This window comes from Zootermopsis nevadensis, unplaced genomic scaffold (genome assembly GCF_977971745.1).
Source record: "Zootermopsis nevadensis isolate Lab colony 2312 unplaced genomic scaffold, Znev_1.0 Znev_ptg000022l, whole genome shotgun sequence".
Classification (NCBI taxonomy): Eukaryota; Metazoa; Arthropoda; class Insecta; order Blattodea; family Termopsidae; genus Zootermopsis; species Zootermopsis nevadensis.
This window is the reverse complement of record NW_028259154.1, coordinates 25646930-25665602: the sequence shown is the minus strand read 5'-3', so window position 1 is coordinate 25665602 and position 18673 is coordinate 25646930. Positions and strand designations below refer to the sequence as shown.

Below are 18673 nucleotides of genomic sequence, written 5' to 3'. Positions count from 1 at the left end.
ATATTACAATTCCTGTTGCTATGGTAACATGACAAAAGAAAACAAACGTTTACTTATGGCGGTGTTCGTTTAGAATCGGTATTTTGGTAAAATCAGCTGTACTGATAAAAAAACGGAACATATTTAAAAGGAACATGTTTTCAGACAAATCTTTTGATGTTGTTGGATTCCATTCATGTTGGAAAACTGCCAGGTACAAATTTCTGATTTCAAAACCATTTTGAACTGTAGGTTACAGATGTCATTTTTTACCTTTATGTATGGTACTATACCTGACATTGACTCCCTTTAATGCCCTTTGTCCAGGGAAAGTGTCAATAACATATCATACCTTTGTGTTTTGCCCTGATACGTTTCCTAAAATAAAACTTACATCTCCAAATAAAAGTGTGTGTGTGTGTGCATCTACACATACACACTGGATGCAAGAGACAAGATAAAGTAGTGAGAAATTACTTTCTCTTGTGTTTAGATAAATATTCAATACAATTAAATACATTTCAATTAAACTGCCCTGAGTTCTGATCAATATCTTCCCCTGTATATTTCAGAGAATTTCAGGATGAGGGAATCCAAACAACAGCCTCATCATACAATGAGCAGGAGTCACAGTCCACAGTTTCCAAAGGTGCTGAGGTATAAGAACTTAATTACTCCTCTTACTGAGTTTAATAATACACCTTTGCATGATCACATGCATTCTAAAAACCACAAAAACTTATCCAATATATTCTCACATTAGAAGGGATTAGAATACATTTGCAGTATTAACTGTATGTCATGTCACTTCAATTCATTGTATCCTGATGTTATGAAATCAATTCATTCAAATGCCCTTTATACAATATGCTGCCAGCTCTTTTACATATGTTTCTGCTTCCTGGTTACAGACACAAACAGACCATATACAACCAAACTTGATAATGGCTGAAAATGTAGATTATGACAGACTAGCTGCCTTCTTGAATCGTATCTACCCTAAAGTGATTGCTGAACTTGACAAGATGCATATAAGCCAAGCATTTAATGGATATGAGCCAACAGAAGATAATACTGATGGTGCAGTTAGGAAGTTACATACTCTTCAAGTGCGCAACACCAATTCACAGACTGAGGTACTGATAAGTGCAATGTTTATGTATTTATTTATGGTTTATTTAATGATACTGTCAGTAGTTTAGATTGTATAGCATCAGATAACAGAATAGAATGAATAATGAATTGGAAAATACACAGAAGCAGTCATGACCTAATTTAAGGTATTATACGAATTTTCCTGAAGGGGCTGAGGAAAACAAACATGACATCTCAGAATAGTCAATCTCTGGGCTGAGATTTTAACCTGAAACCATGAAATTCAGGTCAGTTTATGTAATGTAGGTGTCCCCTCCTCACACTTTTTGAGGCATGTGATCCACTGAGGGGCATGTGAATGATGAGGAGGATGGAAGCCCAGGTTTATGGTATTTTTGGTATATACCTGGGGAACTGACAACTCTGAAATTCTCCAGTATGACTGGTCTGAAAGTTGATATCATTCAAAAACCTTCTAGGTAGAAGTTTGATATCTTACTTTGCTCAGTCAATATGGAAATTAACTTTGAACTACTGGTACAAAACACGTGCTCTGAACTGGAAAACGTCTGTGTAAAAACTTCTTACTGTGCGAATCTAAATAAATTTAATTTGTTACAGATGAAAGTTAGCAGTCTGTCCTGGAGCTGCACTGGTGCTGTGGTAGCATTTGCCTGTAGCCAGTCAAAACACGAGAGCTGGTGTGACCATTCAGGCAATGTGCATCTTTTTAACATTAACAGGTAAAGCAATGAAGCTGCCTTAAGGATCAACGAGAAAAAAAAGTTTCTGAATTGTGTTATCATGGCACTGACCTCAGATCATTAGCCTCTATTAATTATACACTTCTCACAAAATTTGTGTTGAGTTCGAACTTAAAGCTGAAGTAAATTATCTACTGTCATTGCACATGAAAAAGTTCAAAACTGTCAATTTTAATTTTTGTAGAACAAAGAATTAAACTGTATACTTGCAAAGGCAAGCTTGTGTTTCTTATTCTTGAGAGAAAATAGTCCTATTACCACTTTTTTGTATCAAACAACAGAAATACATCAGATGAACTGACATTTATGTAAACCAAACATGGCTTTCTAAAATTTCTGATAAAATTTTATTCATACTACTACTTTCTACAGACCCCACCTACATTTTGTACATATGTCAAAAGAATTTTGACATATCTTCAATTAATTCATGTCCTCAGAACCTATTTATTGATGTGGCTTTATCCAAAATTCAATTTGGATCAAGTTAGTTGTAAACCTAAGTGTGAATGCTAATGTAATGTCACATTATGGGTCTATTTGCATAGGCAGGACTTCTCAGACTCAGTGCCAAGCAAAACACTGGAGACCAGGTCTTGTGTGACAAGTCTAAGTGCTCATCCCTATGAACCATCCATCTTGGCAGGTGGAACATTTAGCGGTATGTGAGACCAGTTACTTCCGATTTATATATAAAAGTACAGTAAAGCTGTCCCATTATATGCCATATAGGCACTTCAGGGGAGCAGCTAGGTCATATCCACACCCTTTTCAATTAACCATTCACAATCATTCTTCCATATATGAGCCAGTTAAATTTAAAAGCATTAAATAAATGAAGAAACCAAAAATGGTACTGTTGCTGAAGTACAGGTCATGTGTATTTTTCACTGAATTAACTGTTGGCGATTCATATTTCCTTGTTACATTGGTAAAGAAGGGTGTATTACTTACAAAGGTGTTCAGTAAATTTGAAAATTACATGATTTCACGGGTTTAAAATTTATAACAGCTATAAAAGTTTAAGCCATCAAGTGTAAGTCACTATCAAAAGTTTCAAAACAGAATTTTCATTCTGTAAATTTTTTGACTGCAATAAGCTACAAATTTAAAAAAAAAATCTGACAAGAATCATAATGATAGCAGCAACAAATATGAAATTTATGAGACACTGAACATGATTCATGAAAGAAACAAGGATACCTTAAGACAGCTATGAAGTAAACATGTCCTTGAATAAAGTCATTACAGTTCATAGGATGAAACAGAATTACACGATACCAAGATATCTAAACAAACACAAACTTGTAAGCCTTAAAGTAAGATAATCCTAGGGCATAAGAGAAGAGATGGGAAAATTTGAATGTACATTTCATACATTGCAGGAGAAATTCTAGTGTGGAACCTCCAAAAAGATGATGACTGTCTGATAAGTACCACTGTCACTGTACCTGGTGCTCACAGAGAAGCTGTAAGCCAAGTGTCCTGGGTTCGTAACCCAGATCCTACTCAACAGCGGCACGTGCTTGTTTCAGCAGGCCGTGACGGGCGTTTATTAATGTGGCAAGTGGGAACTCACTCAGGGAGCATTCAACTGATCGAAGGGTATGAAACACATTCATGCATGTCTTAGGCTTCTGAATAAAACAAATTAACAAAAACATTGCAAATGTTAGGGTTTTGTAGTGGTTTTAATTTTTTTATGTTTGTCTTTAATTCAGCAAAGATGGAAAACACTAAATATAATTGTTTTGCTTTCTGTTGACAGTACTTATCTATTTTATTATTTGTTTTTACCCATTACCCACTTTCCACTTCACAATCAAAATCATTTATTATGTATCACTTCTCCACATTCAATACGCTTCCTAAATACAAGCTAACGATTGAGCAAGTGGCTGGTGCCATTAAAACGGTGCCACCAAATTTATAAGCTACCAACTTTTGGTAAGTATTAATAAAATGTTTAAAATTAATAGAATAATGGGCTATGCTCAGGAAGTTCAGAACATTGTCAGATTCTCTGGTAACTCATACAGCCAATCCATTCCATAATTATGCCAGCAAGATGATATGTCAGTAGACAAATGTGAGTGTGTGCGTGTGCAAATTAGCAGTCACAGCTAACAATGAACGTCTCATTACTACTAGGTTTTTCATCATGTTGGAACACATAAAGTACACAGGTCCAAGCAAAGCAGTGCCTTCACCCGTAGGTGGTCCTGATGTGGATATGGAACTGGGAGTCACATGCTTTAGTTTTGCTGCACAGGACTTGACAACTTTTGTGGTTGGGGTGGACGGAGGTGGCCTACTGCACTGTACCACCATTGCAACGAAACCTGCACCAGGTTGTTTGAAATTTTAAATTTAAATTTTGTTATTACAGATTGACAGTGAAAAATATAAAGGGGCATAAGAAACAATTATCGTGAAAGCAGTATTAAAAAAAAACACTTTCCTCTGTTTTTCTAGGGTTTCAAAAAGTTATAATTTACTGTTCTTAATCAGCAGCACTACTAGACAAACCATAGAGACTGGTGGTAGGCTCTTGTGGACTTGTGGGGTTCTTTGACTTTTTATAGAAAATTACCACATAAGGCTACCAAATGTAGAATGGGACATTATATTAATACAGATCATATGACTGAGTTTCAGTGCACTCAGAAGTGCCGCTGAAGGATCCAGTTCTGAACACGTTTGAGAAGCACGAGGGAGCAGTAACATGTGTAAAGTGCTCTCCACACCATGCAAAAACATTCATATCTTGTGGAACTGACAATGAAATTCGCATCTACCATATGAATCAGGTTTGTTATTCAAGTTACATAAATGATGAAAATTAATATGCCCCATGTAAAAATGACAAATTAATATTATTAACCACTACTCCAACTTGTACTACACATATTTTTCAAATCCATTCTTTGAAATTTTGCATACTTCACTTATTAAAGATTTAAAATTACTGTTGGAAAGCTAACGGTACAAGGGTTTGCCCATAATTGCTGCTACAGTAGAATTGATGCTAATGTCATTTATAAAACACACAACCAGAGCGAAAATTTGACAGTTTTTAGTGACTGTGGGGCACACTTACAGAAGCAGCATGCAACATTTTCAAATGTTACTGTTTGTCTGAAAATCACTGGTGCATGGACACATACGGTGAAACTAAAGTTTGTCATCTCCACAGAAAGATTATTTTCAAATTTTTTGCAGACCGCTCCTGTCCGAGTGATTTATGTAGAAGCTGGTGTTGTGGGTCTGGAGTGGAGCCTAGCACATCCAGACCTGTTTGGGGCATGGGGCAACATCTCTGGCTGCGTCAATTTCTACAACCTGAACAATGGGGAGATCATTCCTTCATTGCAGCTTCCTGCATGTGAGAAACCTGCACTTATCTCTGCTGTATGCTGCAACCCTCATAGGTTTGTGCCTCTCATTTTCACTTACCCATCTTTTACATAGCAAAATTTATATAATTATATCAATTAAAACTTTTGAAATTATAAAGGTTTACTGCATGTCACAAATATTCATAGTTATATGTATGAATGCAAAATTATCAAATATGTATATCTAGAGATTGACCATTAGATGGTTTGCATTTTAGTGGGGTTTGTTCCAATAAGTCTTTGAGCATTTTGTTTGAATCAGGAAGTTTTTGAGATGAAGGGCAAACATTAATTTACCCATAAGATTATCATGAATATTGGTCAAGCATTTATTTTCTGTCTAAATATTTTAAGGGGTTAACATTTTTGAATACATGGCTGCATAAGTGAATTAACTTCAATTCTGGTATAAAAGTCTCAGCGATTGTACATTATGTTAAATGACTAAACCTGAAATGTGGAGAAACTATACATCTGTAACAAAGGATATGACAGCGACCTGACACTGAAAATCACCTATGATCTGTATGGACACAGCTTAGGCCCGGTGACCTACTACAGTCTCATGCCGGTGTGTGTATGGTCTCTCCAAAGGTCTTTACCAATTTGGTTGGTAACATAGAATTTGGAATGGGACTCTTGAATAAGGCACATGCCTCAAATGCATGCAATGACTTCAAAAGTACTCAAAATGTCAAAGAGTTGAAAATCACTATTACATTCTAATTCCACCACCACAAAACAGAACTTTTTAAACTTGACATGGCTAAAAAAGAGAGAAATTAAAATAAGAACTTAGAAATGTTGTTAGTATCTCAATATCTCTGCCTTACAGCCGTCAATTGGTCGCAGTAGGAGATGTACAAGGAAAAGTGGTAGTGTGGCAGCAACCTTCTTACAAGGAAGACAAATAACTGTTCTGTTAGTATTAAAATTACTTATGTCAAGAATTATTTAATAAAGTGATCTATGAGCAATGATATTTACAAACTGTTTCCTCTAAGACGGCTACACTGGGTCTGTTTACTACTCCCCATAACCCATCCACGTGCAGAAATGCTGTTGGTCACCTGGATCCTGTTCCACATTCAGAAATTCAACGGTGTCATCGCTATTGTCCCAGTTCCACCCACTTACGTCACCAGGTTCCTGCTGCAATAAATACATAATCCAAATACAGATTCAACACTTTTCAATTGAAATGTAAGACTGCTATGCTCCATCACCATTTTGACTTCATTTCACAGTGGTGTTCTGCAACTGGTGCACTGCCACAAGGTTTCAGGATGCAGATTTCTATACAAAACTGTATATTCACATGTTACAGTCAGAAAAAGGCAGAATCTTACCTTTCATAATAATAATTCATAATAAATATAGGCATACATACTGCGTCATCTGGAAGTGTCATTACCACCGTTTAATAAACTGCACTTAAAATAATAAACATATTCTGAACTCACCATTTAACAATAAGCTACTTGAACAAATTTGCTCTTTAGAGAAGCTGTATTTCACTAGAACCCTACCTTAGCAAATGTGGATATCTCGGTGTGGAAACCAGTGATGTTTTCCACATGCACACGACCAGAAAGCTTTAATACATAAAACCAAATATGATTGGTAGATGGGGAACAAATGGAAAACCTTGAAATTCGCTACTAGTGAAGACTGAGACCACCGTATTTCAACGTTGAAATGGTACCACGTAGGTGGTATTGGATTCTTAAAAATTTTGTTGGCAATTACTTGCTCCTTTCCAATTCTGGCATCACACTGCTCAGGACTACCTAAACAGGTACCATCCAGTGTATTCTTTCCCCTAATAGCTAGTTTTAATTAGGGTATTGGCTCAGTTCTCAAATAATGTAGTTACTTTGCAGTACAGGATCAAAGAATAAGGGATTTATTGAACATTTTAAACACCATTTATTTGCACCACATTTCAGCAAACACCACAAAACATTTGAAGCACTCCATTTACAAATGCCATGTAACACTTAGCCAGTTATTTATAAGGGGAAGTGGAATACTCTGCTTATATCCGCACAATTAATATTTATCATAGAGAATATATATTTATATATAGTATCTTACAGACGAGCCCCTCAGCTCTCAAACTTGCCACCAGGTGGCATCAAGTTGATGGTGCCCGTCATGTAAATGTATTCGGACCCAAACCAGCTGAGCGCATTCCATGCGCAGCAGAGAGAACAAACATTTTATTTGTGTCATGACATTTTATTGTCTGTTCACAAAGACAATTCAGAGAGCAGCGAGTTCAGCTCGTCTGAAGAAAGTTTGTCTTTCTTTAACTCTTTAAATTTAAAAAACAACCTCAGCATATTTATTTATACAGAGTAAAACATAAATAAGATACACAACATGCTAGTTTTACATGAACAATTAGAAGTGTATCTCTTGATTTGTTTATTAATTACAATACACAATACTTGGCTAATGCCACAAAATGCAATGAGTCAGACACCTCTGTTTGTCTTGGCATGTAACAATTAGATGATGGAAATAAAGTCTGGATAGACAAGCTCAGCCTTCATCATGGCGACATCATGAAAAGAATGTAAACTAAAAGGATTGCCCAGACACAGTAGTGCATAAAGCATCAACTGTTATCAATATTTTGTAATATCAAGATGTCGGCAGTTGCACAAGAGTCTACTGAAAAGTCTTGATCGATTTTTAAAATCATCGGTGTTGAGTGATAAGAGCGCTCCGATTTATAAAGCAATGTGTAACTAGATTCCAAATTGGAGACCAAATTGTACAGGGGTGTATTTTTTACATTGAACCTTATATAATTGGATTTTGTGCAGCCATTCACAAAAATCCTTAGTAAGGACACCCATTTTCCGGGCAAGAACCTGGAGATTTATTAATGCAATATGAATAGAAATTTTAATTCCATGCACTCTTATCAAAGTCGTTTTCGGTGGTTCGTTCAAATTAAGACGCCTGCATGCTATAATAATCACCATCCCTGACCTATAAAACCTAATCTACCCGCATTAAGAAGTCGATTGAAAAGTAGTGCACTGTTTTCACAATTTATCTTAGCGTTTCTTGAAAATATGGAAAAATAAATATTTTCATTGCTGTATTTTACCAAATAAATATTGTTATTCAAAACTATTATTAATTAAAATAGTATCTTTGTTATCTTCACAGTCAGTTGGACAGATTCAAAAACTTTAGACACAAGAAATGCATTTAGAAGATTTTAGACTTTCTTGGCAATACAGTTCTAATGTGGGTCTTGTGTTTTGTTGGTGGCACTGAGTAGAAGTAGTCTGTATTCCCAGTGTTTCAGAGATTCTCCATCTTCTCGGAGAAGTGAGTACCCAATGGCAAGCATAGATACCTAGACTAGACACTTCACCTTAAGGATGAAGGGAGAAAGAACCTCAGAAATTTTAGTAATGCATTCTACATATCCACAGAACCATCATCTCAAAATAGGATCCTCGTTAAAAGAAATGCATCTGTTAGAGGATTTGTAGAGCATATGACAAAGATATGCATCTACAGGGTGGTAGAAAGTAAGTAGGCATTGAGAAATGGTTATAACCTCTATATTTCCAATGCAAAGATATTATGTAATGCCTACTTACTTCCCACCCATCCTGTATATCAAGCAATGTACGGGTTTGGAAGTAGGAAAATGATATTAACTGAAACTAGTGGGCCAAAGGATAAAAGGATAATACAATTTGTTGTCAGATAATATGAGATAATGGTAGTGGCCAATTAAATAAAGTATTTACAGTGAACGGAGGCGAGTGAAAAAGGTAATATGAAGTTTGTCCCACTGATATACCCTGTTGTCAGGCTTTTGTTGTGGATTTTGGCATTCCTAGTGAATGCAGAGACCTCCAAACAGCAAATCTCGAATGCTTATATTTTAAATGTAATAGAAACCATGATATTGTATAATAACTTCAGATATCTTCATTAACCAATTAATATTTTAAACCAGAACAGAACAACAGTTATTAGCGTCTCAATTTACCACATTAAAGTAGAAATAAACAGCCATGTTTTCATCTTTTTTTTTTAAATTTTAGCAGTCAACTATTGGTCCATATAATATTGAATTAAGCTTCTATGCATATCTTCATAGTCAAAACACAACCATTATGAGAAATAATTTTCAGAAAAAAATATCATGACATTTAATTAAACTTTTCGGCACATATCTCAGATCAGAGCTTTCCAAAGCCGTATCTTGTAATGTCAGGCCGATCTGTGAATGGGGGAAATATTATTACATTTTACAATTACACTGAAACGTCACGAACAATGAAATACAATAACCAGTTTGGAAAACCATGATCTATGGCAGAAAGAGCTGTTTCTTAAGTCCATCATAATTCTTCCTTATTACCATTATGTGATCATGTCGGAAATCCTGCTGATTATGAAAACAAACTGTTGGAAACTACTAGAATCATCAAAGTAAATTTTCAAAAGCTCAAACAGATGTGCATCAAGAGTGTTCTGCAGTAAAAATTTAAAATAAAAATTGTCTCCATTATTTCTTGCACAAGGATAAATAAATTGTGTTTGGAGGTCTCTTTAAAACTTATCTAGACCATCTGTATAGGCCTACATGATATAGACTAATGCTTTTACATTTAAATTTGGTATCGATTTTGTGCACGATTATTTTGTCGACATCGATGACTTCCCCTTTTAAGTGGGTACTTGTATATTACAGGTTGTGATTGGTATTTTGGTTCCTCAAGTTGTATGCACTGCAATATAAAGAAACAACTGGGAGTACAGATGTGTGTACATGGTATTTCAGTGCATGCTAATTTGTAATTATATTCATGGTCATTTGTAACTTACTCTGCATTCAGCCAAATTTATGTCTGTAAGCATTATTTGATTGATTGACAATACGAACACCGTTTCGTGTTCTTGTATTTTAAAACAGACTGAATTATTCTCTTTGAGACCAAGCAAGGACGTCATCTTCAGAGTGCGGTATAAATACCGCGACAGCAATAAGGTTTACTCGTCTTCATCCTCGTTCTGGTACGTCACGTATCGCACTGAAGACTTTTCTCCGAGGATCAGGGACTGAAACAAAAAGCAACATATTTATCCAATTTCATCAGTAACCCTTTCAGATGGTTGGGCTGCAAGAGGACAGTAAGGATCAGAAAGAAAATTAAGTAGAGGAGGTAAAGCAGAAGAAAATAAAATTGGAGGAGGAAGGACAGAATAAAATAAGAAAAAAATTAATAAGAAATGAACTGAATTCATAAGATGATTCTTTAATGACATAAGAACTTACCTGTCATATAGGAAAATGTCTAATGTGCTGATATTAATAATTTGTATTGGAAATGTTAAGACTAAATTAACTCATCATGTGGTCGTGTGCTATTAAAAAATATATATATATATAACATATGAAACAAGAAGACTTTAAAAGTGCTGCTCCAAAATCTGGATTTATATGAAAACCTAATAATAATTTTGGTATCTATAATTGTAGTTTTGATTACAGCATATGCTCATGTTTTATTTCAAGATAACTGTAAGGAGAAAAAATGAAAAATCAACAAAATATTAAAAATTAAAATAAATGGACACTACATGAACAAAGTTTTAATAAACAAAAAATAATTACAGCATACAGGTACAAATGGTATAAGTAAGGCACAAGAAATACTACAGAGTAAAATTATGAATTATTAAAGAAATAAAGAAAAACATTAACTAACAACTTTTAAAATTTAAAATAAATTTAAGTTAAAAGTAGCAGAACTTAAATATGAACAAGTTAAATCTTGCTCCTAAGATGTTAATATTTTCAATTCTTAAGTTCAAAGCAACTGGCAAGTAGTAATGTGTACTTCTACAGTCCAACTATTAGCAAATCATCACTTTCAGAAAAGTTGAAGATGCCCAAGGATTTGACCTATTTTAATCAGTCTCACCTTTAGATGATACTTTTGATTATACAAGAAACAAAAAAAACAAAACAACAAAAAACAATTAAATAACACAAACCAAGCTTAAAGCAAACTGTAACATTTTCCTTTTCTTTCATTTGCTCAATCACCATGTTCGTAATATTCAACACTTTACGGCACAACCGCAAACACGTTCATGATTTGTTACCGTGTCACATTTGATATGTATCGGTAGGATTTTCCATCGTCTCTCATACTCAAACTGCAAAAAAACAAAACACTCTCGAATGGAAGAGGACATACTGAGTGACTTTGTTCTCGACCTGACACATCGTCATAATGAAAAACATATCATCACCACCTTCACTAGTCAAAAAACATCCCAGACTGAATATTTACAAAACTTTGTTAGCATATGGACGTAAAGCCCGCGTGACAAGAAAACTGACGAAAAGAGACCGATGGCATCAGAAATGGAATTTACGTAAAGAAGTTCACGTTACATACCATTACATCATAAATGAAGCCTTTAAAACTAAAATCATCATAAATTTTTTATAAAATTACCAAACTAATTGAAATAATATGTAAGAAGATCAAATTAAGAAGAATATAATAAAAGAGGCGTACAGCATAAATTGGGCAATGACAAAAACCTGCAAAATTTTTGTCAGAAAAACCAGAAGGAAAGAGACTATTTAGGAGACCATGGCATAAATGTAAGGATATTAAAATTAATACCAAGGAAATAGGATAGGACGGGAGCCATTAAAAGTATGGAATTCCTTCATCAGCAAAGGGGCTATTTTACCTTCCCAAGGAGGACTTTGCTCCATCGTCTAGTTAATTACCATAACAGCCTGTAACATAGGATAATGATATCACCAGGTTCTGGTGCAATGGGACCATTTGAGACCACGCCCCCCCCCCCCCCCACTTGTATTATTATAAGTAGCAGAGGATAAGAGGAGTCGCAGAAGAAGTAGATATTATTAATAGTATCATTATGAAGTTTGACTGCGATTCAAACGCCCGGTGGTCTTCGCATCTGCTCGACTGATCAGTGTCAGCGTCAGCATCCGGATAAGCGCACCTTCTTCTCTTCCTTGGTGGGTGGGTTGCGCAGCAAGTACATGAGAGGCGCATACAGGAAGTTGAGGATCGCGATGCCAAACAGCATCCACTCGAAACCAATGGAATTCACCAGCGTTCCACTCAGTGCAGGACCTGCAGGACACCGGCAAGTTGCAATTTACGGTGACTGTACCTACCTACTAGTAATGCGGTTAGACCTACACACAACAAAATTCCAAAGGATATGAACATTTTCTGTTTTTGGTCCCAGGTGAAATTTCAGGTTCTGACGGTGATGAGCACAAAGTTGAATTTACAATTAATGTTCTTGAAACTTTTATTTTTTAAACTAAATAACATCAACAATCATAAAATGCCATAAATTTCCTAATAATTGTTCGTATGTAAAAGTACCAACACTGAGGTAGCTTAAGATGCTGTTCCACGTAGAAAGTACGTTTTCAAAAACTATTTAAGCTTTCAGTGTGTCATTCTTAAAATTAGCTCGCGGAATGTAGTAAAAGTAGATGCAGTATCTAACTAAAACGTTTATAATATTTCAAGTTTGCTCTAAATTAAAACACAAATAGACTGACATCTCCTATCAAACCAGTAGAACACTGATAAAATCGATTACTGAATGATTACTTGAGGCAGCCTTAACAGAGATCACACTCACCAATAGCGAAACCCAGGCAAAATGCAACGTCGCCTATGGCGTACACGCTGCCATAAACTGCAGTGTGGCGAATGTCCACCAGGTAACCAAGTTCGGGCATCATTGAGCTGTCAACCATGCCAATCGCGAATCCAAGTCCAGCATTCGGCACAATCAAGTGATTCATACTGCGTGCTAGAGGGATCTGCCAACAAGCAGCGTCAGGTTATGTTGTTGCTAGTAACTCACAGTACATAAAAGTGGCGTCTAGAAACAAAGTAGGTGTGAGATCTACTGTTGCCAGCGGCTCACAGAAAAAGTTACGTCTAGAAACAGTCGATGTTTACACCCGTTGCTAGCGGCTCACAGATCGACAGCCCACGCAAATGTGAACGTTTTTGGGGTTTGGCAATACAGCCAGTGAATACTGGGTATGACTCAAGTTCTAAACAAACACAACCTACAATTAAGCAAAATGTGGCAACAGAGTAACAGCGAATACTTCGCTGCTTCGTGTTTCCACCCTCGACATAAATCTTATTTTCCTTCACGTCATGCATTTGTATAAGAACTCCACAGGTCACATACAATCGTTATGTACTGACTAACGTTATGTTCCTACGTATTTTGATCCACATTTCCAATTACTGTCGGAATACGTATGTCTGAATACAGTGTACTAGATGCAACTCAGCTGGTAATTTGGGTAACGACAATGTTAAATTACGATTACAGCCATTTGCAATAAGACAAGTACGTAACATTAAATTGACAAACGAATTAATCACAAAAAGAATATAGTGGGAAATGCAAAAAATTAGCATAGAATCTATGGATCAGGATTGTCATAGTAAGAAGGAGAAATATTTATAAATGCATCAATATGACTCTACATATATCTATATGTATCAAGGTCGGTACTCACACACATGAGGCAGATTCCAATGATAATGAGCCCCAAGAGTGAAGCCAGCCATCTGCAATAAAGCCATTCGTCACTGATAACATCGTCATCAAACATCAAAGGACAAAGTGTTACAAGCATTGTTTTCACACGTGCAGAACAAAAGACACGACGCCTGTTTGAAGATAAGAACAATCATTTGTCTATCCGACCCTCAGTCTTTTCTTCAGTCGTACAGTTTGATGGAGTACGTTCATGAATAGTCGGCGCAGTAGTTTTTGGCCGGTGGAATTTTCAAGGGGAAGGCTAGGAGCGAGTCACTTGTGCGATAGTATAATGCTGACTGCACCGAGGAGCTTATCGGACTGAACGCCCAAACAAAAGAAATACACTGACCGTGCCACCTCAGGTACACAGAGTAGGCCCGTCCGCCAGCTCCACCGGCCAAAAATTACTACGCCGACTATACTGATCTTTCTGTTCACAAAGCTTTCACAGATTCAGATGATACGTCATCTATGGGGCCCTGAAAAACCGGCAGACATAAATCTTAAGAAACAGTAAATAATCGGAACCAGTACATTTCTTGAATAGTTAAATAACCTTTATATTTATGTGGGTCACCAATCTTTTTTATATATTTTTTTTTTTTCACAAACATTGTCTTTTACATTGTCTGACTGAACTTGCAGAGCTTTGTGACAACATAAATGAAGGTACCAGGTTCAGATCTTTGTCGAACATCCGATTACTCTACGCAGAATAAAAAAAAATTGTAAATGTATGCACTGCATAACATTTCTGGCGGGTTAGGAAAAAATTCGACCCTTCGTCTCTACGAACGACGCCTGTGATGATGTCATAATTGTCTGAGATCAGTGACGTTTAAAACGCTTTTAAATTTAAAAAATGGTCATTAAAACTGTGGGATCAAATTTAAAACTGAAACGGTCAGTAATTTTTTGTAACATTCTCAAATATAAAGTTTTAATCAAAATAAGCGTGTCTGTTCTCGAGGTGTTTCATACGTAAGGACGAATTTCAATGGGCCCTCCTGCAGGAATACGAACGCGCCTATAAAAGTGCGTGTGGGGGGGGGGGGGGCGTATGACAATCTGCAGATGCCGTACCGTCCCATGCGATGTCCCAGCGGTCCGAAAAGGTTGGTGCCGATCAGGTAGGAGATGCTGGCCGGGAGGAAGGTGACGCCTTGCTTCCAGCGGCCCGCGTCCATCGTGTCCATCATCCAGATCGGCAGAGACGGTTCGAGCATCGCGATGCCCATGTTGGCGAACGTGATGGCGCCTGAAACACAACAGGGCGCCGCCTCACGTGACCTGCTGGCTCTGACCAGAAATGAACACAAAGTTTTCGTTGGAATACCCGAGGGGAACAAATCACGAGGAGGGTAATATTACAATGGATCTTAGGGAGGGCGTGGATTGGATTCATCTGTTTCAGGATAGGGGCCGGTGGCGTTACGATAATTATTGTTATTCCCTGATTTACCCGCTTGCGCGCGCATACACGCACGAAGCCAACATGGCCGACACTCGAATCGCTGTAATGACGGGCAGAAATGTTATACGGCGTACTCACCTGCAGCTACCACGATGTAAGGATCCATGATGAGTGTCTTGAGCGACGGAGGGTCGGACTCCTGTCGTACCACGCCAGGCTGTAGCATCAGCAGCTGCAACACTGCAAAAAATAGTTCGGCGCGTTTGAAAAAACAAGCGAGGAACGCAATAGGGACGCTTTGTCATATCCATGCGCTCACTGAAAGCAGGCACCGTCCAGTTATACTTACATCCATCTCCTAAAGCCAGGGCCGACAAGATAAGGAAAGGAGCAGACTTGCCAACGAACTCGTACATGACACCGCCGAAGGGCGGGCCGATCAACACGCCCAGCGCTAGACCGCCCAGGGCGATACCCATCGCGTTGCCTCGTTCTTTATCGTCAGGGTACCGCTCCGCTAACATCCCCATGCCTGGGGGTGGGTTCCAAGGAACGAGACACAAAACAACCCATTAAATTACAAACCCACAATTAATACAATTAACCAAATGAATACTTCGTAAGTATCATTAACTTTCATTAGTAATTTTTTTTTTTAAATATGAGTCATTTTATGGGCTGGAAGATCTGGGAAAGTTTTAATCACACCAAAGGGAATCTGAAGCTGAAACTAATCCGGGAATCATTGCATTATGAAACAAGGATCACTTACCAGAAACACTGGAACAAGAGGAGCCTATGCCTTGAAGGGCCCTCGCCAGGAACAGAACGCTGTAGCTACGACCAAAAGCGAAAACTGGAAGAACAAAGCACCGACTTAGCAGACAGCAGAGACAGCTCTCGCATTGCTACTGAATAATTTTCAAACATTTCAGCTAGTCGATAAGATCTCGTGTTAGTCGTGGACAAATGGCTTGAATTGTTTCATCGATTTCATTTTCGGTATAGTTACTTCTTCTCAAAAATTTCACAAACACGTACAATATCAATATGGCGCCACTACCTCGAATACTACGAAAAAACTTACAATTTTGAAGATGACTTGTCTTGTGGGTTGTTGTGTTCGTGTAGTTTGGTACAAGTTCATTCATCGCCCTGATGACAGAGGCTCCAAGCACCTCTGAAACGTCGGTAAACTTCTACCAGACTATCGAAGAAATAGCCCTGAAGACAGATCACCTTCTTCTAAGTCTCATTTTTCATTTTCTTTTATCTCGAAAGGAAAACCCGAAGGAAAACGTTTATCGTGGTGTGAGGTTTTAATAGACCAGAGGATCGAGCATTTCGTGGTTCAAAAGACTGATGAGCTGCATTAGAAAGTCAAAGAACTCCATCCACTTCCGTTTCCTGTTTGTTTTAATTCCATTACCGCTAGAGGGAACACAGGTTTCAATGCTACCAAATTAAATTTTCATTGATCCATTGCATCCAACATCACGATATGAAGTTGGTTAACGCAATGTTCTACAGTCTGTGGTCCACGACATAATTCTATTAGCTATTTTGCTGGAAACGCTTTCACTGTGGTCCAACACTTGTATCAAAAGCGACAACTCTCTCATAAGAGCGTATTAATCAGGACGAAACACCGCAGGAAGTACTTTAAAAGTAAAATTCCCTATAATTATACAAGACTAATACATTGTCCCAATTTAGACCCACAACTTTGGACTTCGCCAATAGTTAAGTTGCACGAAGTATGTCTCAGGACTTAAAAATGTTACGAACTCCTGACGTAATACAAAAAAACTTACTGAGTGTGGACAGGAACATGATAATGAATCCTGTGAACATCGGGATACTGTAACCAATCCTGGAACAAAACAAAGAGTTCTTTCAGTTCCTGAACGAAATTAACTTACGTAGAATGATTTCTACGAATTTCTTCAATTTAACTTCAGAATTGGGTTGATAAAGTTGCGTCATATTGTGATAAATATATATTTGTTTAAATATTGTCAGTCTAATCACAATAAAATTCCTATTAAATATTAAAATATTACAATAATTAACATTTAAATATTTAAAATATATTAAAATGATGTTCTCTATCGAAATGTTCGATTTACATTAGATCATCACTTTTTTTACACGACATGTTTCAGTTCTAAAAGAACCATCTTCAGGTGTATAAAAGTTCAAACACGGCAATACTTCCAGACGGACGTAACTCCTCCACAACTTCATTTCTGGATGATATAAAAAAAAAACGTTTCACCCACACAAAATCATGTTAAACACGACGTACATATACAGAACAACTTCGAATACGATATTAAAAATACAATAAAATCTGGAAGAAAACATCATTTGAAATCTGATAAACATCTGACTAAAAGTTGCATTTAAGAAATTATATTTAAGTTTATATAATTTTATACACCTGAAGATGGTTATTTTAGAACTGAAACATGTCGTGTAAAAAAAGTGATGATCTAATGTAAATCGAACATTTCGATAGAGAACATCATTTAATATATTTTAAATATTTAAATGTTAATTATTGTAATATTTTTAATATTCAGAATTGGTTTAAAATAATTCAATTCCTCCGACGAGTGTGTGCCACTGACTTCACCACAAGGTTTCTTCAATTTTTACCGTCTTGTTTTAATTCTTCAACAGCAAAAACTTGTAATTATTTATCCTTGCCTGTGAGTGAGAGGTCCGACGATAGGGTTGGCCAGGAGTTGAACAAAGGCCTTCGAAGCAAACATCATACCAACGGGGACTGTCTCTTTGATCAAGTCCTCGTGTCTCTTCTTCTGCATCACCTGCTGTGGCGACAACGTAGTCACGTTACCTGCAACATTGTGACGACGAGGGTAGGAAAAAGGGCGAGAATCTGCCCTTCATCTCGTGAAGACGCAAAGGATTTTCATCTGCGATAATTCATCGTCTGGACCAAAGACCTGCAGATACTCACTAGTTTCGACCGTGGTGGATGGCTCACTGGAGTATTCCTGGCTGCCCGAGGGGTTACTGCTACAAGGCGGGGGCGGTGTTGGGGCGGTCACTGTCGTGGTGCTGGCGGCGGTCATGAGATCTGCAGCAGTCTCGTTCGGGTGTCGGATCTCGTAGAGAAACTCCGGTATAATGGGAACTGAGACACAGCAATCAACGATAATTATAAAGTGAAAACCATTTTAAGAATTCAGTCCGTACCGCGAAGAAAACACAGCACTTCACCATTACAAAGATCAAATGGCTAACGCTGTTTAAGGAAATAATCGCTGTTTATTTTGAAATCCATACAAATCCTATAAATACACTGTGTTGGCAAAATGTTAAAGCAGGTGGTATTTACAATGACCACTTTACAGGAATAAGAGTTT

At 37.1% G+C, this 18673-nt stretch overlaps 2 protein-coding genes across 2 annotated transcripts in view; one reads left to right on the top strand and one right to left on the bottom strand.

Annotated features, from left to right (window-relative positions):
* Window positions 1–34: 34 nt before the first annotated feature.
* Window positions 35–6218, top strand: LOC110839181 (cytoplasmic dynein 2 intermediate chain 2). Its single transcript, XM_022083090.2, has 10 exons — window positions 35–193; window positions 552–636; window positions 891–1115; window positions 1696–1817; window positions 2387–2499; window positions 3224–3443; window positions 3990–4189; window positions 4497–4648; window positions 5061–5269; window positions 6072–6218. Exons 1-10 carry the CDS (start codon window positions 135–137, stop codon window positions 6148–6150), a joined length of 1464 nt encoding a protein of 487 aa, XP_021938782.2. The 5' UTR covers window positions 35–134; the 3' UTR covers window positions 6151–6218.
* Window positions 6219–7119: 901 nt separating this feature from the next.
* The window catches only part of Vmat (Vesicular monoamine transporter), a 73211-nt gene continuing 61657 nt past the window's right edge, over window positions 7120–18673 (bottom strand). The window contains exons 4-14 of the mRNA XM_087353959.1: window positions 18265–18441; window positions 17991–18141; window positions 17093–17151; window positions 16051–16134; window positions 15628–15810; window positions 15417–15518; window positions 14948–15122; window positions 13839–13890; window positions 12935–13118; window positions 12275–12408; window positions 7120–10339 (exon numbers count right to left, since the gene is read on the bottom strand). Of these exons, the coding sequence (XP_087210085.1) occupies window positions 10271–10339; window positions 12275–12408; window positions 12935–13118; window positions 13839–13890; window positions 14948–15122; window positions 15417–15518; window positions 15628–15810; window positions 16051–16134; window positions 17093–17151; window positions 17991–18141; window positions 18265–18441 (1370 nt within the window). The 3' untranslated portion in view covers window positions 7120–10270. The remainder of the gene's footprint in view (window positions 10340–12274; window positions 12409–12934; window positions 13119–13838; window positions 13891–14947; window positions 15123–15416; window positions 15519–15627; window positions 15811–16050; window positions 16135–17092; window positions 17152–17990; window positions 18142–18264; window positions 18442–18673) is intronic.